This window comes from Pseudophryne corroboree, chromosome 2 (assembly GCF_028390025.1).
Source record: "Pseudophryne corroboree isolate aPseCor3 chromosome 2, aPseCor3.hap2, whole genome shotgun sequence".
In the NCBI taxonomy this organism is placed as follows: Eukaryota; Metazoa; Chordata; class Amphibia; order Anura; family Myobatrachidae; genus Pseudophryne; species Pseudophryne corroboree.
Window position 1 is genome coordinate 376104573 of NC_086445.1, and position 21877 is coordinate 376126449.

At 45.2% G+C, this 21877-nt stretch overlaps 1 protein-coding gene across 1 annotated transcript in view; it reads left to right on the forward strand.

Moving 5' to 3' along the window:
- Positions 1-21877, forward strand: part of ERCC5 (ERCC excision repair 5, endonuclease) — a 188708-nt gene that overhangs the window by 144621 nt on the left and 22210 nt on the right. Inside the window, exons 8-10 of the mRNA XM_063950764.1 lie at positions 4494-5672; positions 7434-7693; positions 11250-11369. Coding sequence (XP_063806834.1) covers positions 4494-5672; positions 7434-7693; positions 11250-11369 — 1559 coding nt within the window. The remainder of the gene's footprint in view (positions 1-4493; positions 5673-7433; positions 7694-11249; positions 11370-21877) is intronic.

Sequence of the window (21877 nt, forward strand, 5' to 3'; positions counted from 1 at the left end):
TCCCTTGATTAGTTTATTTTGGATAGAAACCACTCGGATTATTGCCTGAACTGGTGTTCCCCTGGATACTTGTACTCAATCACTGTGTGTATTGGCTGCTTTTGATGATAATATTCTTGATAAGAATACTCGTTGTTATTAATTTATGTACGCTGGTAAAAGCTTGTATAGCCAGGTCTTGGTTGTCCTCTAACGGACCTAAGATTGGAACATGGCTGTCTTTAACAAACAAGGTTGTTAGACAAGAAAAATGTGTCTATATATCCAGACAAGCAGAAAATAAATACTATAAAATATTGGATAGATGGTTAAACTCACCGTTCATGCAACAAGGTGAGATCCAGACTTGGCTATATTACCATTGTCATGGTTTTTATACTCTGCTATTCTCATAAGAGGATTGGCTTGGGAGGTTGGCACATATCTAGCTATGAAACATATATTACAGTGACTCTGATTTGCCTCATGTACATGCATATCCCATGTTAGTATTCATAAATTGCAATGACCATCGAAGATGTTTGGTAAATTTTATTTTTTATTGATCTGCTTAATAATACATTGTTACATGCAGTGTTATTCAATGTTTGATAGGAAGTTACATGTTAATTTGTATGTTGTAATTCCAAAAATTCCAATACAAAGCATTGTATTAAAAAAAATGATATTGTTACAAAAAAATGTTTGGCCTTGAAAGCGGTGCTGAAGAATCTGATTTCTGTTGGGTGATGTGAGGGGAAGAGTCCCATTCCTGTTTCCATTCCCGATGGGCCAGAAATCAAAGGGGTTTTAGTCAAGCCTGTTTGTGGTACCGAAACTGGTTGGCTCTTGCAAAACAAACTGAATCTCAAACCTCTGAACATTCATTTACAGTTCCAGAAATTCAAAATTGAATCCCAGGGCTCGGTGATTGCGGGAATGAAACAGGGGAAGTTTCAGGTATATGTTGTGGATATTTGGGATGCCTACTCTCCACATTCCTAACTGGGAACCTCACCAATCTTCACTTCAGTTCGTAATATGGGATGACCACTACCTATTTGGGTCTTTACCAAGATGATAGCGGTAATGGTGGTTCACCTTCCGTTGTTGGGAGTAATATCGTCCCTTACCTTAATGACCTCATGATAAAGGCATTGTATTCAGGGATCCTTTACTATGTCCTTCTGACTTATCAGTTTTTCATATCACACGGTTGTGAATTTCAATAAGTCCCATCTGACCCCATCTTAGTAACTGCTTTTCCTGCTGTTGGACATGTCCTTCCAGAGAAGATGTGCAGTATAGGTCCATTGATGCATGCGTTAAGAAAGTCCTTTGAGGTCGTCCCTTTTGGCAGGTTCCATTCCACGGATCTTCAATTGGACCTGCTATCCAATTTGCGCTGTTCTTTCCCCTCCTCCTACTTGTCTCAGGTCATTCAACTCCTCAGGAATGACCGTCCCTACTGTGGTGGCTGGATTCCAAACTTCTCTGAATCGGTTGCCCGTTCACGATCTTGGACTGGACTCTAGTCACCATGTATGCCAAACTCCAGTGCTGGGAAGCTGTGGTTCAATATTATCAGTGTTAAGGTGTTTGGTCGTCAGGAGTTGTCGCTGCCCGTCAGTGTCCTTGAACTCAGGGCACTTTTCAATGTTTTGTCAGCAGCTCAACAGCATCTGCACCGGTGTCTGGTGAAGGTCCAGTCAGACAGCACCATGTCTGAGTCACAGAGAGTCCGTTTTCCATGCAGGAGATGGCATGCATCCTGAGGTGTGCAGAAAGCCACGCTAAAGTTTTGAGGCAGATTACCTCAGCCATCCAGATCTTTATCCCATAGAGTAGTTCCTTTAACTAGACATCTTCCAAGATCTGAAAGCGAGGTGGGTTTGCACAGCGTAGATTGTATTGCGTCTCGGCTCAGCCACAAGATTAGTCTTTATTGCTCCAGAATGGGAGACCTGGGAGTTCCTGCAGCAGACATACTAACCGTTCCATGGACATTTCAACTTGCTTACTGTTTCAGCTTCTGCCTCAGGTTCTGAAACATATCAAGCGAGAATGAGTAATGGGTGGTTCTCTATGTGACGCATGAGATCTTTACATTCATTCAAGTACGTGAACTGTTTCTATACCACAAATGTTTTTTGTTTTCTGGTGTCCAAGTCTATAATACTTTGTTGGTAGAAAGTATATACCAGGAAAATATCACTGCAGTAAACCATTCCTTCTGGAATTAATAAAAACTCTGCACGATGCATGGGACTCAGAGAGCCACATCGGTACTCAGGCCTCCAGGGTCTTCTGATCGACACCCCTTGGCCTATTCTTCAGACATCTACAAAGGATTGTCCAGACACCTACAACAAGAGCCGTTCAGCCACCCATCCTTACATTGAAGTTAACTGTGTAGCGGCCATCCTAAAGGCAAAGGGTATTCTTGAGGCTGTTACCCCAATGATACTGAAGGCTCGTAAACCAGTCTCTGCTCAGCATTACTACTGCATATGGTAACCTCATGTATCTTGGTGCGAGAGGAATGAATTTCCGCCTTTCATTTATCTTTCCCATCTTCTTTTGTTCCTCCAGGCAAGGATGGATGCTGGTTTGTGAATACTTGAAGGTACAGGTGTCAGCGCTGTCTGTATTTTTCCAGCATCTACTGGCCTTACTTCCTGAAGTTCTGTTTATGCATGTGGTCACCTGTCTACAACACCCAGTTCTTCCTTCCTTGGAGCACCGTGGTATCAGATTTCGGTCCTTGAGTTTTTGAAATTTGATCTGTTTGAACCGATTCACTCGATAGACCTCAGGTATCTGACTTGGAAGACTGTCTCTTTCCCAGTGATTGCCTCAGTCAGGAGTGTCACAGCCAAGTGCAGTTAACCTTTCCTTCGCCATAGCTTATTGTTCATGATGACAGGGCAAAGCTCTGTACAAAACCTTCTTTCTTGCTGAAGGTCGTCTCCAAGTTCCACATCAATCAACCTGTTGTGGTTCAAGTGCTTTCTTGCAGTAGTTCTTCATTGGAGTTGTCTTCAGGTCATTCCTTGGAAGTTATCTTAGAGATGTGCGCAAGAAAAAAGCAGCTTTAACATATATAATCCCCCTCAAGGGTGTCACCACACCCAAACAAAACAAATACAACAATTTTAACGGGAGAAAATACTCGTATAAACGCTTAATAGTAGGTAAATGATTCCTCCTCCTTCAATATTGTGGTAGAAATTGATTCCACTCCAGTCCCAATGTATGAAAAACAGAAAAAACACAAAATGTGTAGAAATGCTTAAAGTCTATTCCGATACATATAGCCCACTGGACCCACGAAGAAGGAAATTTTGAGAATCTGTAGTTCATACCCCAACTCACAATAGAGTATCATACACTGTACACGTAGCAGTTTCTTTATCCTAGATCTCGTATACCCTTCACCAGGGGATCCCAGACTCGCAATAGTATCTCACAGAATGTGTATCAAATAATAATATCACATGCGACATCTACCCAACGTTTTGTGAAAGAATGCGTACCCAACTCACTTGAGAGAGGGGAGGAGACAAGCCTCAAAAGATTTCTTTACTCGGGCCCAATAGTTGCTCCACCAGTGTTTCCTGCTCTTCAATTACTCCTTTTATTCCTCATTGTGGATATATAAGGAATGTATTATTCATTTACCTACTATTAAGCGCTTATACGAGCATTTTCTCCCGTTAAAATTGTTGCATTCCTTGGATACTGTACATGCTCCTTACAGTAGCCGAGCGTCAGGTTTACATAAAACAGAGGACTTATTTGTCATTTGGTTCCCATAAGAAGCATTGGCTGACATAGCCAACGTGACACTGGTTGCTTCTAAGTGTGGTCATTTGTCAGACTAACCTTGCTTAGGGCTAGCCGGGTGCCTTCCAGGGTCAGGGTCATGGCATTCCACTCGGTCAGTTGGGCTGTGTGTCATGGGGCCTGTGATACTCAGCTGTGTAGGGCAACCACGCACACTTTTGTTAAATTGTACCAGTTTGACACCTTTGTGTCCAAGGAGGCTCCCTTCTGTGTTTACTGCTTTGGGACATCCCCAGCATTTTTGTACTTGGCATTAAAATCCCTTTCTCCAACTCCATGAAGACACTGGACGCTCCTCTAGCTTTTCCTGTGAATTATTGCGTTCTGTTTGGTTTATTGTTTGCTCTGTTCTGATACTTTGTTCAGGGAGGTTTTTCTTCCTTTTTTTACTCTCTCCTTTGCTTCTCTCCTTGGGCTTGGTTAAGCTTAACAGAGGTCAGGTGAGGTATAGAGGTGGTGAGGGGGGTGGGGAGCCATGTTCAAATAATTGAAGACTTGTTGTTCTCCAGTGTCCCCCATGGAATCGGTGAAAGATTTTACTGGTAAGTACCATAGTCCTGTTTTCACCACCACTACCCTTTTCCACCATAACCTAATTAAGCTTGCATAACCATCTTCTGCCACATAGGTAATCATTAAGCTATAGTGATTTTTTTTTTCTTTTTTAGGAATTCAGTCAAAAACGGAGGATAAAAAAGAAGAGATCTCTGAACAAGACATGCCCTCAAGTTCTAGTGCTGTAATGCCAAAAACCTACCTTGATTTAAAGTTGGCATCTGCTCATAAGTCTAAGAAGGTAAAAGATCGTGTCCCAGATGCTGCGCCACCCTCCCCAAGAACACTTTTTGCTATACAGGAAGCAATGGAGCAGAACAGCTCGGATGAGGAGAATCGTAACAAAGTAACACACAGCTCCCTGTTACCCTCGGAGTCTCTCTGCGCAGTAGATGGTAATGTGTCACCCAGAACCCTTCATGCAATACAACAGGCTCTTGCTGAAGATGAAGTAGGGGTGAGCAAGAAAAGGTCAGTTGATCTAAGTGATAAAAATGACAAGTTCCAGAAAGAACTACCTAAAGCCAAGGTGCTGATTATCAGTAATTCAGATGAGGAGGATCAGGTCTTGGCTAGTGAGACTGGAGCAAGTATTGGCCCCATTGTATCTCTAACCAGCATTGAAATCTCACCTAGTCCCACCCATATTCAGACAATTGTTCAGAATGATAAATCAATCAGTAGAAGTTCTGTCCCTGTTACACAGAGTGAACCACTTCACAAATCCAATACATCAAAAGTTGGAGGTGAGGATTTGAATGTAGTTAAGAGAAATCTCTTCCATTCTCAGGATATATCTGTTAAGTCATCTTTGCAAAGTATTTCAAGTTGTGGTGCTGCAGCTTCTCCCCTAATGCTGCGTCCGGTCTTGGAAAGCAACAAATCTCATGTATCCACAAATATAGATATGACCATTCTGAATAGTGCTGAAACGGAGAACTCTGGTCTTGAATCCTGTAAAAATCCTCATGCTGAGTTGGCTCCCTGCAAAACGGAAACTATTCTTCAACCTTCAACGTCTGTTGGGATACAGAGTGACACCCCATCTGAGGCTTCTGAACCAGCATCACCATTTCTAAGCAATATGTCCGTTGTACAAGCAGGCAGCAGTTCAGCAGCTTTGCTCCTGCAGGAGCAAGAGGTCATTTATCCCAAAGAGGAGAATTCCACCAGTCAACAACCGTCTTCCAGTAATGTCCCAAAAATCACTTATGTTCCTATGACTCCAGAAAGTATATCTGTTACTGAAGCAGAATCCGACAGAGATAAAGAAATGGATTCAGACTCAGATGGTAACTAATGTTTTCCTATCGCTTACATACTTTGCTGCTGGTGATCACTTTCCTTTTTTACTTTAATACATTTATGTGCATTTAAAACATTTTACCATTTATACTTCATTTCCCTCCTGAAATTTGCAATGCTTTGCTTTACTGAAGTTTCTTGCACAGCGTAGAATTTTCCTTATATAGAATAGTTTCTAGAATAATCTCTAATGTGTGTGTAGATTTTCCAAAAGCCTGTATGTACAATATATTAATAAAACTGATCAGCACAGATACGTTCCTATACAGGTAAGTTTCTATCTTAACAACAGCATAGGGAGTTTTATTGCATTTGAAATGACTAAAAACATAGAACCATAGCTTGTATGCTAGGGGCCTGGTGCAGAGTCCACAGCAACTGGCATAGAAGTTCCTGCATTGCATGCATGGAAAGGACAGTGTATATTCGCCTGTATGCAGACTTGTCTATATATTGGCGAGCTGACCAACCCTGTTTGTACTCTTGGTTCTAAAATTGTCACCACCTGGCCACACTTGCCCCAGCCTAGGTAAAAATGATACGCTCAGGAACAGCATTGACGTTTATTTACAACTCTGCATGGCCTGCGGTTGCATTGGCACTTCCTTACTGCACTGTGCCACATTAATGCCCGGTTTTTACAAGTGTAGATACAATACAAATAACTTGGCATCACTCATACTTAAGTATGCATGGCTCCTGGGCATGTGCAGTGGCAAAACACATGAAAACTGACATTTAATGATGGGCTGATTTCTACATGGCAAAATAAATCTGCATGTCTCTTTTCATCATCAGATAACAGTTATGAGTTCTTCTTGCAGTATTACCTACTAGTAGTCAGAAGACCTATGTATGACCTAGTTTACCTATCAACTTGTAGCTTTTCTCACTCCATCAAAGTTACACAACTCTACGTGCTGTAAATGTAAAATACTACACAATATATTTCATCACTGTTGTTAAATTGCTTCATCTCTTAACTGGTAAGGTCTGTTTGTATTAAAGCTTGGATGAAAGATTGGCGCATTTCCCTCTTTCCTCTGTATTTGCCTACGTTTATAGACCCAGATGAACCTTTCTCCATCTATGTGTATGCCTGGTAGAGCTACATTGCACATTAGTTAGCATTGCTGCCTCACAGTGCTAGAACCATCTGTTCTACAAACTGTGCGCTTTCTTTGTCCAATTTGTATGCTTTCCTTTTGTTTTAAGTGTGTTTCCTTTGGTTCAGTCAGTACCTTCCCACAGTTCAAAAATGTGTGGTTGAATGGGGTGAAGGGACAAAGGCTATGTACTAAGCCTTGGAGAGAGATGAAGTGGACGGCGATAAACCACCAACCAGCTCCTGTCATTTTTCAAATACAGCCTGTAACATGGCAGTTAGCAGCTGACTGGCTGGTATCTCCGTCCACTTTATCTCCAAGGCTTAGTACATAGACTCCTTTAACTGTAAGCTCCAATGGGCTTGGATTGATGTGAATGTTTACATTTTCTGTAGAAAGTGCTGTGTAATGTGGTGCTACACAGTTAAAAGATGATGAAAATAACTGCATGTGCCACTCCCTCTATGGAAGTTATCAGATATGGCTCCTCTCTACTACAGAGCACTGCAGGAACTCTATTGATGTTAATATGTTTAAAGTATGTCACTTTTTCAGAGGCTCTCTTCCTTCAAAACATAGTACATTGTTTTCGTTTTATTATTGATGATTGTTTTTTGTTTTGTATTTTCTACTTTTCCTCAGGTAGTTTCATTGAAGTAGAGAGTGATTTAGATAATAGTAATTTACAAGAGGTCAACGTGATGGGATCTCCCAAGGATTCAGAACTAAGACCAGGCCGCGTAGATTCAGCTCATGCTGTCACTATGTTCAGCTCTAACCCACCCTTACAAAACACTATCCAAGAAGACGACCGCGCAGATGCCCAGGATGCTGTACTGCAGCAGGGCGAGGAATCGGAGAAGGAGGAAACTGCAGCCAGTGAATGGCAAGATATAAGTGTGGTAATCAAGATAATTATTTTGGTCATATAAGTATTGGGATGTGTACATTACAGGCAAAAGTGTAAACTGGCAAGTATGAAAAAATGTTACCTAGTGTAGCTGGGAGATGGACGGAGTGCACCTCTGTGCAATTGTCTGCAATTTTCAAAGAAAATTGTTTTGTTTTTTCCTTTATCTGTGAGAGAGGTGTGCAGTCAGGGTTTCACCTAAGAACAGTTTACCCTTTCTAGAAACATAGAAATTGACAGCAGATAAGAACCACTAGGCCCATCTTGTCTGCCCATGTACTAGTCAATTAACCTACCAGTATATTTTTAGAGCGTGGGAGTGTCCGAGTACCCGGAGGAAACCCACGCAAGCACAGGGAGAATATACAAACGCCACACAGTAAGGGTCATGATGGGAAACAAACCCATGTGCTGTGAGGCAGTAATGCCAACCAGTACACCATCCGTACTGAACCATAATACAACTACAACCCTCTATACCATCCAAAACCCCTAATTTGCAAACTGATAAATAAAATGTCCAAACCTTAGTTCTGTGCTAACCTATAAAGCTTGCTGCAACATCTGTAATGTTTATTTTTCATCATTCAAGAGTGTTCTGTCATTGTGGTAATGTAGGTAGAACTACAGGGGTTCCCAGAGCCTGTAACACGCTATTCGCTCTCTGTTATTGCCGCCAGTAATGGCCGCCCAATGATATGTTTGTTACATAGTCCAGTAATAACTCCATACAGTTCTTGTGGACTTACAAGCATTTATGATGGATATGCTACGTTCTGTTCATTTCTAGGAAAATAAAAATACATTAAAGCCTACTTCTATATAATGTAAGCTTGTAAGAAGGGCCCTCATACTCTTATTTGTCTGTTACTGCCCATTCTTATTGTATCACTGTCTATTTTCTGCACTTTTAATGCACAGTAGAGTATACTGTGGCTGAATAAATGAGTTGAGTGGATGAAGGTGTTAACAATTTTCAGAAAAATTAATTTTTTTAATGGATGAAAGTGTTATGCACTACTAGGGATCAAAGTAGCAATGTTATTTTACATGTTGGTGGTATATTTTTGTGGATAGTGTCTCTTCGAAACGTAGTGTCGCAGCACCTTCATCCACTCTCCTCTACAAATGTATATGTGTGTATATATATATATGTATGTATGTGTATGTATATATATATATATATATATATATATATATATATATATATATATATATATATATATATATAAAAAACTTCCAACGGCGGCACTCTGCATATGCAGTCTGTTTGAAATTCATTTACCTGTCCGGAGTGCCGCCGTTGGAAGTTTGTATGAGACACGCCATTCGACATGATCTCTGGAGGGCACCCGGTAAAGTTATAAACTTGTTCTCGTGGAGTGCCGGATCTTGGGATATATATATATATATATATATATACTGATCCAATTCAGCCGGCACTCCTTGCTGCAGTAACAACTGGTCCTGGTGCCCAGTGCAAGACAATCAATATATCCATACAAAAAGCACGGCACTCCAAGGACTCTTATGCAGTCGCCTTTATTGGCGGTGTGTTACATCAACATGTTTCAGGGCGTCAGCCCTTTCGTCAGGATACACCAATATACAACAGACAGACACACACAAAACACTTAAATACCTGTTACCGAGTCCTGTCTCCCGCCGGCGTCCGCGTCCCCAGCTTTTTGTATGGATATATATATATATATATATATATATATATATATATATATGCAGTGTGTGGAGGGCGGCACTCAAAGGCCTTCCAATAAGAGAATAAATGACTACTGAGTCTGGTCTTGCGTTCAACGTTTCGGTGTCACCACCTTTATCAAGAGCTCGAGTTCTTGATAAAGGTGGTGACACCGAAACGTCAAACGTTTCAGACTCAGTAGTTATTTATTCTCTTATTGGAAAGCCTTTAAGTGCCGCCCTCCACACACTGCATATATGGGGATCATTCGACCCAGGATGGCACCAGGGCAAGTAGTGTTTTGAAGTATTTGAGTGCTGGCAATATTGCTTGGATATAGATAGATAGATAGATAGATAGATATATACATACATACATATATATATATATATATATATATATATATATATATATATATGATAGCCAGGAAGTGCCGCGCCACTTGTGATAACACAACTCCCAAATAAATCAAAAACACTCCCAATTATTTGGGCGTCAGCTGTCCCCTAAAAAGACGGCAATGGTAGGTTGCCGCAAGTACGAAATGGGTATACCGAATAGGGGTTCAAAGCGACCTTAGGTGTTCATATGTTATCAAATAAAAAGAATAAATTATTTCTTATATAAAAAATTTTTTTATATTTTATTAATACTGGTTCACAACACTAAAAAGTATCTAAAAACAATAGGTAGCCAATAATAAATTATGATAAAATGAACTTTCTAGAACATATCCAATTTCAAAAAGGAGGGGGGAAAAATGGATATAGATTTTTTTAAAAAGAGAGAAATCTCCTCGATAAAGTGCATATAGTATGTGCAAAAAAATTCCTTAGATAAAGTGCATGCAGTACGTGCAAAATGCAAAGTAAATATTTCAAGAGTCTTAACTGATATGTCTGGAGGTCTCTGGGTAAAGGCCCAACGCGTTTCGTCTCTCAGGACTTCTTCATGAAGAAGTCCTGAGAGACGAAACGCGTTGGGCCTTTACCCAGAGACCTCCAGACATATCAGTTAAGACTCTTGAAATATTAACTTTGCATTTTGCACGTACTGCATGCACTTTATCTAAGGAATTTTTTTGCACATACTATATGCACTTTATCGAGGAGATTTCTCTCTTTTTAAAAAAATCTATATCCATTTTTCCCCCCTCCTTTTTGAAATTGGATATGTTCTAGAAAGTTCATTTTATCATAATTTATTATTGGCTACCTATTGTTTTTAGATACTTTTTAGTGTTGTGAACCAGTATTAATAAAATATAAAAAAAATTTTTATATAAGAAATAATTTATTCTTTTTATTTGATAACATATGAACACCTAAGGTCGCTTTGAACCCCTATTCGGTATACCCATATATATATATATGTATAGCAAACTGGAATGGTTGGCACTCCCTGCCCATGAAGCAACTACCCCGGTGCCTTCCTTGTGGTGTATAGGAATCTGTGGTTTTCTAGAGAGGGGTTAGCCTCGGCCCGCTGTCCCAACGCGCGGTCTGAATGATTCACCAGCACATAAAGGTATGTGTCACATTCTGTTTGTTTTTTGGTTCCTGCACTGCATATAGCCTTGAGAAAAGCGTCCTGCGTGGCGCTGAAACGTCGGCAAGATATGCCTTTGTTCACCATTTTTTGATTCATTAATACATTTTATTTGAGTTTACCATTCCCTGGAGTGCCGCCTGGTTTTTATTGATTGGGAGCGGGCCGAGGCTAACCCCTCTCTAGAAAACCACAGATTCATATATATATATATATATATATATATATATATATATATATATATATAATAATTGGTTTTGTAATCCGTTTCTGACACAGTATGTTTGTTTTTGTGATCGCACAGGAAGAACTTGAGTCTCTGGAGAACAATCTGTTTGTTCAGCAGACCTCACTTCAGGCACAGAAGCAACAGCAGGAACGCATCGCTGCAACTGTTACAGGACAGATGTGCCTAGAAAGCCAGGTTAGTTCTCCCAGCCATCTTCTAACCATCATATTGAGTGCATGTAAGAACAGTTTCCTGGTAGAGAAGGGCTTTATGAAACTGTTTAACATATTCTTCTTTTTGAAGTGTACGTAATTGAGTAATTGACACTTTCTCTGACGTCCTAGTGGATGCTGGGAACTCCGTAAGGACCATGGGGAATAGCGGCTCCGCAGGAGACTGGGCACAACTAAAGAAAGCTTTAGGACTACCTGGTGTGCACTGGCTCCTCCCACTATGACCCTCCTCCAGACCTCAGTTAGAATCTTGTGCCCGGCTGAGCTGGATGCACACTAGGGGCTCTCCTGAGCTCCTAGAAAAGAAAGTATATTTTAGGTTTTTTATTTTCAGTGAGATCTGCTGGCAACAGACTCACTGCTACGAGGGACTAAGGGGAGAAGAAGCGAACCTACCTGCTTGCAGCTAGTTTGGGCTTCTTAGGCTACTGGACACCATTAGCTCCAGAGGGATCGAACACAGGACCCGACCTCGATCGTCCAGTCCCGGAGCCGCGCCGCCGTCCCCCTTACAGAGCCAGAAGCATGAAGATGGTCCTGAAAATCGGCGGCAGAAGACTTCGGTCTTCAACAAGGTAGCGCACAGCACTGCAGCTGTGCGCCATTGCTCCTCATGCACACCTCACACTCCGGTCACTGATGGGTGCAGGGCGCTGGGGGGGGGCTCCCTGAGCAGCAATATTAACACCTTGTCTGGCAAAATAAGCACAATATATAGTCCTAGAGGCTATATATGTGTGTAAAATACCCCTGCCAGGACCCATAAAAAAGCGGGAGAAAAGTCAGCCGAAAAAGGGGCGGGGCTATCTCCCTCAGCACACTGGCGCCATTTTCTCTTCACAGTGCAGCTGGAAGACAGCTCCCCAGGCTCTCCCCTGTAGTTTTCATGCTCAAAGGGTTAAAAAGAGAGGGGGGGGCACTAAATTTAGGCGCAAATCTGTGTATTATAGCAGCTATAAGGGAAAAATCACTGTGGGTAGTGTGAATCCCTGCATTATATAGCGCTCTGGTGTGTGCTGGCATACTCTCTCTCTGTCTCCCCAAAGGACTTTGTGGGGTCCTGTCCTCAGTCAGAGCATTCCCTGTGTGTGTGCGGTGTGTCGGTACGGCTGTGTCGACATGGTTGATGAGGAGGCTTATGTGGAGGCGGAGCAGATGCCGATAAATGTGATGTCGCCCCCTGTGGGGCCGACACCAGAGTGGATGGATAGGTGGAAGGTATTAACCGACAGTGTCAACTCCTTACATAAAAGGCTGGATGACGTAACAGCTGTGGGACAGCCGGCTTCTCAACCCGCGCCTGCCCAGGCGTCTCAAAGGCCATCAGGGGCTCAAAAACGCCCGCTACATCAGATGGCTGACACAGATGTGGACACGGAGTCTGACTCCAGTGTCGACGAGGTTGAGACATATACACAATCCACTAGGAACATCCGTTGCATGATCTCGGCAATGAAAAATGTGTTACACATTTCTGACATTAACCCAGGTACCAAAAAAAAGGGGTTTTATGTTTGGGGAGAAAAAGCAGACAGTGTTTCTCTGATGTCCTAGTGGATGCTGGGGACTCCGTAAGGACCATGGGGAATAGACGGCTCCGCAGGAGACTGGGCACATCTAAAGAAAGATTTAGGACTATCTGGTGTGCACTGGCTCCTCCCCCTATGACCCTCCTCCAAGCCTCAGTTAGGAACTGTGCCCGGAAGAGCTGACACAATAAGGAAGGATTTTGAATCGTGTGAATCGTGAAACTGTGCCCGGCTGAGCTGGATGCACACTAGGGGCTCTCCTGAGCTCCTAGGAAGAAAGTGTTTGTTAGGTTTTTTATTTTCAGTGAGACCTGCTGGCAACAGGCTCACTGCATCGAGGGACAAAGGGGAGTAGAAGCGAACCTACCTAAGTGGTGGTAGCTTGGGCTTCTTAGGCTACTGGACACCATTAGCTCCAGAGGGATCGAACACAGGACCCGACCTTGTCGTCCGTTCCCGGAGCCGCGCCGCCGTCCCCCTTACAGAGCCAGAAGCAAGAAGGTGGTCCGGAAAATCGGCGGCTGAAGACTTCTGTCTTCTCCAAGGTAGCGCACAGCACTGCAGCTGTGCGCCATTGCTCCTCATGCACACCTCACACTCCGGTCACTGATTGGTGCAGGGCGCTGGGGGGGGGCGCCCTGAGCAGCAATACTGACACCTTGGCTGGCAAAACTGGCACCATATATAGCCCCAGAGGCTATATAGGTGCTTTTTAACCCCTGCCAGAATCCATAAAAATGCGGGAGAAAGTCCGCGAAAAAGGGGCGGAGCTATCTCCTTCAGCACACTGGCGCCATTTTCCCCTCACAGCTCCGTTGGAGGGAAGCTCCCTGGCTCTCCCCTGCAGTCAATACACTACAGAAAGGGTTAAAAAGAGAGGGGGGGCACAATTTAGGCGCAGTATACAATATATATAGGCAGCTATAAGGGAAAACACTCTTTATATGTGATATCCCTGTGATATATAGCGCCCTGGTGTGTGCTGGCATACTCTCCCTCTGTCTCCCCAAAGGGCTTTGTGGGGTCCTGTCCTCTGTCAGAGCATTCCCTGTGTGTATGCTGTGTGTCGGTACGGCTGTGTCGACATGTATGAGGAGGATAATGATGTGGAGGCGGAGCGAATGCCTGTAAATGTGATGTCACCCCCTGCGGGATCGACACCGGTGTGGTTGGACTTATGGAAGGATTACGTGAAAGTGTCAACTCCTTACACAAAAGGTCGACGACACAGAACAGCCGGCTACTCAGCTTGTGCCTGTTCCAGCGTCTCAAATGTCATGGGGGGCTCTAAAAACGCCCGCTACCTTAGATGGCAGAAACAGATGTCGACACGGTTACCGACTCCAGTGTCGACGACGATGAGACTAGTGTACCCTCCAAATAGGTCCACCCGTTACATGATTGAGGCACTGAAAAATGTATTACACATTTATGATAATACCCCAGGTACCACATAAAAGGGTATTATGTTTGGTGACAGAAAACTACCAGTAGTTTCTCTAACGTCCTAAGTGGATGCTGGGACTCCGTAAGGACCATGGGGAATAGCGGCTCCGCAGGAGACTGGGCACAAAAGTAAAAGCTTGAACTAGCTGGTGTGCACTGGCTCCTCCCCCTATGACCCTCCTCCAAGCCTCAGTTAGATTTTTGTGCCCGAACGAGAAGGGTGCATGCTAGGTGGCTCTCCTGAGCTGCTTAGAGTAAAAGTTTATTTTAGGTTTTTTATTTTCAGTGAGTCCTGCTGGCAACAGGCTCACTGCATCGTGGGACTAAGGGGTTTCTTAGGCTACTGGACATTAGCTCCAGAGGGACGATCACAGGTTCAGCCTGGATGGGTCCCGGAGCCGCGCCGCCGGCCCCCTTACAGAGCCAGAAGAACGAAGAGGTCCGGTGAAATCGGCGGCAGAAGACGTTCCTGTCTTTAACTAAGGTAGCGCACAGCACTGCAGCTGTGCGCCATTGCTCTCAGCACACTTCACACTCCGGTCACTGAGGGTGCAGGGCGCTGGGGGGGAGCGCCCTGAGACGCAATAAAAACAGAAATACCTTAGGATGGCAAAAGAAATACATCACATATAGCTCCTGGGCTATATGGATGTATTTAACCCCTGCCAGTTTTCCAGAAAAAAGCGGGAGATAAGGCCGTCGTGAAGGGGCGGAGCCTATCTCCTCCGCACACAAGCGCCATTTTCCCTCACAGTTCCGCTGGAAGGACGGCTCCCTGACTCTCCCCTGCAGTCCCTACAGAATCAGGGTAAAAACGAGAGAGGGGGGGCACTATTGGCAGCTAAATTATAAACAGCAGCTATAAAAGGGAGTAACACTTATATAAGGTTATCCCTATATATATATATATATATATATATATATATATATATATATATAGCGCTCTGGTGTGTGCTGGCAAACTCTCCCTCTGTCTCCCCAAAGGGCTAGTGGGGTCCTGTCCTCTATCAGAGCATTCCCTGTGTGTGTGCTGGGTGTCGGTACGATTGTGTCGACATGTATGAGGAGGAAAATGATGTGGAAGCAGAGCAATTGCCTGTATTAGTGATGTCACCCCCTGGGGAGTCGACACCTGACTGGATGGTTGTATTTAAAGAACTACGTGACAATGTCAGCACTTTACAAAAAACTGTTGACGACTTGAGACAGCCGACAAATCAATTAGTGCCTGTCCAGGCGTCTCAGACACCGTCAGGGGCGATAAAACGCCCGTTACCTCAGTGGGTCGACACAGACCCAGACACGGATACTGAGTCCAGTGTCGACGGTGAGGAGACAAACGTAATGTCCAGTAGGGCCACACGTTACATGATCACGGCAATGAAGGAGGCATTGAACATTTCTGACACTACAAGTACCACAAAGAAGGGTATTATGTGGGGAGTGAAAAAACTACCAGTAGCTTTTCCTGAGTCAGATGAATTAAATGAGGTGTGTGATAAAGCGTGGGTTTCCCCCGATGATAAAGTGCTAATTTCTTATAAATTATTGGCACTATACCCTTTCCCGCCAGAGGTTAGGGCGCGTTGGGAAACACCCCCTAGAGTAGATAAAGCGCTCACACGTTTATCTAAACAAGTAGCGTTACCGTCTCCTGATACGGCCGCCCTCAAAGAACCAGCGGATAGAAGGCTGGAAAATATCCTGAAGGGTATATACACACATACTGGTGTTATACTGCGACCAGCAATCGCATCAGCCTGGATGTGCAGTGCTGGAGTTGCGTGGTCGGATTCCCTGACTGAAAATATTGATACCCTCGATAGGGACAGTATATTACTAACTATAGAGCATTTGAAGGATGCATTACTATATATGCGTGATGCACAGAGGGATATTTGCACCCTGGCATCAAGAGTGAGTGCTATGTCCATTTCTGCCAGAAGAGCGTTATGGACGCGACAGTGGTCAGGGGATGCGGATTCCAAACGACATATGGAAGTATTGCCGTTTAAAGCAGAGGAGTTATTTGGGGCCGGTCTATCGGACCTGGTGGCCACGGCAACGGCCGGAAAGTCCACCTTTTTACCCCAGGTCACCTCTCAGCAGAAAAAGACACCGTCTTTTCAAACTCAGTCCTTTCGTTCCCATAAGTACAGGCGGGCAAAAGGCCACTCATTTCTGCCCCGAGGAAGAGGAAAAAGACTGCACCAGGCAGCCTCTTCCCAGGAGCAGAAGCCCTCCTCTGCTTCTGCCAAGTCTTCAGCATGACGCTGGGGCTTTACAAGCGGACTCGGACACGGTGGGGGCCCGTCTCAAAAATTTCAACGCGCAGTGGGCTCACTCTCGCAAGTGGACCCCTGGATTCTGCAGGTAGTATCACAGGGGTACAAACTGGAATTCGAGACGTCTCCCCCTCGCCGGTTCCTGAAGTCTGCTCTACCAAAGTCTCCCTCCGACAGGGAGGCAGTTTTGGAAGCCATTCACAAGCTGTATTCCCAGCAGGTGATAATCAAGGTACCTCTCCTACAACAGGGAAAGGGGTATTATTCCACGCTGTTTGTGGTACCGAAGCCGGACGGCTCGGTGAGACCAATTTTAAATCTAAAATCCTTGAACACTTACATAAAGAGGTTCAAATTCAAGATGGAGTCACTCAGAGCAGTGATAGCAAACCTGGAAGAAGGGGACTATATGGTGTCTCTGGACATCAAAGATGCTTATCTCCACGTCCCAATCTACCCTTCTCTCCAAGGGTACCTCAGGTTTGTAGTACAAAACTGTCATTATCAGTTTCAGACGCTGCCGTTTGGATTGTCCACGGCACCTCGGGTCTTTACCAAGGTAATGGCCGAAATGATGATTCTTCTTCGAAGAAAAGGCGTTTTAATTATCCCTTACTTGGACGATCTCCTGATAAGGGCAAGGTCCAGGGAACAGTTAGAAGTCGGAGTAGCACTATCTCAGTTAGTGTTACGTCAGCACGGGTGGATTCTAAATATTCCAAAATCGCAGCTGATTCCAACGACACGTCTCCTGTTCCTAGGAATGATTCTGGACACAGTCCAGAAAAAGGTGTTTCTCCCAGAGGAGAAGGCCAGGGAGTTATCCGAGCTAGTCAGGAATCTCCTAAAACCAGGCCAGGTGTCAGTGCATCAGTGCACGAGGGTCCTGGGAAAAATGGTGGCTTCTTACGAAGCGTTTCCATTCGGAAGATTCCATGCAAGAACGTTTCAGTGGGATCTTCTGGACAAATGGTCCGGATCGCATCTTCAGATGCATCAGCGGATAACCCTGTCGCCAAGGACAAGGGTGTCTCTTCTGTGGTGGCTGCAGAGTGCTCATCTACTAGAGGGCCGCAGATTCGGCATTCAGGATTGGATCCTGGTGACCACAGATGCCAGCCTGAGAGGCTGGGGAGCAGTCACACAGGGACAAAATTTCCAGGGCTTGTGGTCAAGCATGGAAACATCTCTTCATATAAACATTCTGGAACTAAGGGCCATTTACAATGCCCTAAGTCAAGCAAAACCCCTGCTTCAGGGTCAGGCGGTATTGATCCAATCGGACAACATCACGTCAGTCGCCCACGTAAACAGACAGGGCGGCACGAGAAGCAGGAGGGCGATGGCAGAAGCTGCAAGGATTCTTCGCTGGGCGGAGAATCATGTGATAGCACTGTCAGCAGTGTTCATTCCGGGAGTGGACAACTGGGAAGCGGACTTCCTCAGCAGACACGACCTTCACCCGGGGGAGTGGGGACTTCATCCAGAAGTCTTCCAAGAGATGGTAAACCGTTGGGAAAAACCAAAGGTGGACATGATGGCGTCCCGTCTCAACAAAAAACTAGACAGATATTGCGCCAGGTCAAGGGACCCTCAGGCAATAGCGGTGGACGCTCTGGTAACACCTTGGGTGTACCAGTCAGTGTATGTGTTCCCTCCTCTGCCTCTCATACCAAAAGTACTGAGAATCATAAAAAGGAGAGGAGTAAGAACTATACTCGTGGTTCCGGATTGGCCAAGAAGGACTTGGTACCCGGAACTTCAAGAGATGCTCACGGAGGACCCGTGGCCTCTACCTCTAAGAAAGGACCTGCTCCAGCAGGGACCTTGTCTGTTCCAAGACTTACCGCGGCTGCGTTTGACGGCATGGCGGTTGAACGCCGGATCCTGAAGGAAAAAGGCATTCCAGAAGAAGTCATCCCTACCCTGATAAAGGCCAGGAAGGATATAACCGCGAAACATTATCACCGCATTTGGCGAAAATATGTTGCGTGGTGTGAGGCCAAAGAGGCCCCTACAGAGGAATTTCAACTGGGTCGCTTCCTACATTTCCTGCAAACAGGACTGTCTATGGGCCTAAAATTAGGGTCCATTAAGGTTCAAATTTCGGCCCTGTCGATTTTCTTCCAAAAAGAACTGGCTTCAGTGCCTGAAGTCCAGACGTTTGTCAAAGGGGTACTACATATACAGCCTCCTTTTGTGCCCCCGGTGGCACCTTGGGATCTCAATGTGGTTTTGGGGTTCCTAAAATCACATTGGTTTGAACCACTCACCACTGTGGAATTAAAATATCTCACATGGAAGGTGGTAATGCTGTTAGCCCTGGCTTCAGCCAGGCGTGTCTCAGAATTGGCGGCTTTATCTTATAAAAGCCCTTACCTGATTTTTCACACGGATAGGGCAGAATTGAGGACTCGTCCTCAATTTCTCCCAAAGGTGGTTTCAGCGTTTCACGTGAACCAGCCTATTGTGGTGCCTGCGGCTACTAGGGACTTGGAGGACTCCAAGTTACTGGACGTAGTCAGGGCCCTGAAAATATATATTTCCAGGACGGCTGGAGTCAGGAAATCTGACTCGCTGTTTATCCTGTATGCACCCAACAAGCTGGGTGCTCCTGCTTCTAAGCAGACGATTGCTCGTTGGATTTGTAGTACAATTCAGCTTGCACATTCTGTGGCAGGCCTGCCACAGCCAAAATCTGTAAAAGCCCATTCCACAAGGAAGGTGGGCTCATCTTGGGCGGCTGCCCGAGGGGTCTCGGCTTTACAACTTTGCCGAGCAGCTACTTGGTCAGGGGCAAACACGTTTGCTAAATTCTACAAATTTGATACCCTGGCTGAGGAGGACCTGGAGTTCTCTCATTCGGTGCTGCAGAGTCATCCGCACTCTCCCGCCCGTTTGGGAGCTTTGGTATAATCCCCATGGTCCTTACGGAGTCCCAGCATCCACTTAGGACGTTAGAGAAAATAAGAATTTACTTACTGATAATTCTATTTCTCATAGTCCGTAGTGGATGCTGGGCGCCCATCCCAAGTGCGGATTGTCTGCAATACTTGTATATAGTTATTGTTACAAAATTCGGGTTATTATTGTTGTGAGCCATCTTTTCAGAGGCTCCTTCGTTTATCATACTGTTAACTGGGTTCAGATCACAGGTTGTACGGTGTGATTGGTGTGGCTGGTATGAGTCTTACCCGGGATTCAATATCCTTCCTTATTATGTACGCTCGTCCGGGCACAGTATCCTAACTGAGGCTTGGAGGAGGGTCATAGGGGGAGGAGCCAGTGCACACCAGCTAGTTCAAGCTTTTACTTTTGTGCCCAGTCTCCTGCGGAGCCGCTATTCCCCATGGTCCTTACGGAGTCCCAGCATCCACTACGGACTATGAGAAATAGAATTATCGGTAAGTAAATTCTTATTTTTTCCTGCATCTGAGAAATTAAATGAGGTGTGTGAGGAAGCGTGGTCTTCCCCCGGTAAGAAATTGATAATTTCTAAACGGTTATTGGCAGCGTACCCTTTCCCGCCAGAGGATAGGTCACGTTGGGAAACACCCCCATAGGGTAGATACAGCGCTTACACGCTTATCAGAAAAGGTGGCACTACCGTCTCCGGATACGGCCGCCCTGAAGGAACCTGCTGATAAAAAGCAGGGGGTTACCCTGAAAGATATAGTCACACACTCGGGCATTATATTGCGACCAGCCATTGCTTCGGCATGGATGTGCAGTGCTCCCGCTGCGTGGTCAGATTTCCTTTCGGAAAATAACTATGGATAGGGACAATATTTTGCTGACAATAGAGCATATAAAAGACGTGGTCTTATACATGCGTGATGCACAGAGGGATATTTGCCGGCTGGCATCAAAAATAAGCGCTAGGTCCATTGCCGCCAGACGGGGGTTATGGACTCGGCAATGGTCAGGCGATGCCGACTCGAATCGGCACATGGAAGTTTTGCCCTATAAGGGGGTAAAACTGTTTGGGGATGGTCTTTCAGATCTCGTTTCCACAGCTACTGCTGAGAAATCGACCTTTTTGCCACAGGCTACCCCACAACAAAGGAAAGCACCGTATCATCAAGTACAGTCCTTTCGGCCCCAGAAAAGCAAGAGGGCTAGAGGCTCATCCTTTCTGCCGAGAGGCAAAGGTAGAGGAAAAAGCTGCAGCGCACAGCTAGTTCCCAAGAGCAGAAGTCCTCCCTGCGTCCGGTAAGTCCACAGCATGACGCTGGGGCTGCTCAGGCGGACCCGGGTACGGTGGGGGCCCGTCTCAGAAATTTCAGCGCCCAGTGGGCTCTCTCACATGAATCCTTGGGTCCTTCAAGTAGTATCTCAGGGGTACAGGCTGGAGTTCGAGACGTTTTTCCCCCCGCCGTTTCCTAAAATCTGCCTTACCGGCACCTCCCTCTGCCAGGGAGGCGGTGTTGGTGGCTATTCAACACTATAATCACAACACGTGATTGTCAAGGTGCCCCTCCTTCAGCAAGGAAGGGGTTACTATTCCACAATGGTTGTGGTACCGAAACAGAACGGTTCCGTGAGACCCATCTTAAAATTAAAATACTTGAACTTTTATATCAGAAGATTCAAGTTCGAGATGGAATCGCTCAGGGCGGTTATTACGAGCCTGGACGAGGGGGATTACAGGGTCTCCCTGGACATCAAGGATGCGTACCTGCATGTCCCCATTTACTCTCCTCACCAGGAGTACCTCAGATGTGTGGTACAGGACTGTCACTATCAGTTCCAGACGCTGCCGTTGGAGTTGTCCACGGCACCGAAGGTCTTTACCAAGGTAACGGCCGAAATGATGATACTCCTTCGCAAGAAGGAAGTTTTTATTATCCCGTACTTGGACGATCTCCTGATAAAGGCGAGGTCCAAAGAACAGTTGGTAGTAGGGGTAGCACTCTCTCGGGAAGTGCTACAACAGCACGACTGGATTCTCAATATTCCAAAGTCACAGCTGGTCCCGACGACATGTCTTCTGTTCCTGGGAATGATTCTGGAGACAGACCAGAAAAGAGTGTTTCTTCCAGTGGAAGCACACGAGTCCTGGAAAAAATGGTAGCTTCGTACGAAGCATAATTCCATTCGGAAGGTTCCACGCAAGGACGTTCCAGTGGGACCTGTGGGACAAATGGCCCGGGTCCCATCTACAGATACAACAGCGGATAACCCTGTCGGCAAGAAACAGGGTGTCGCTG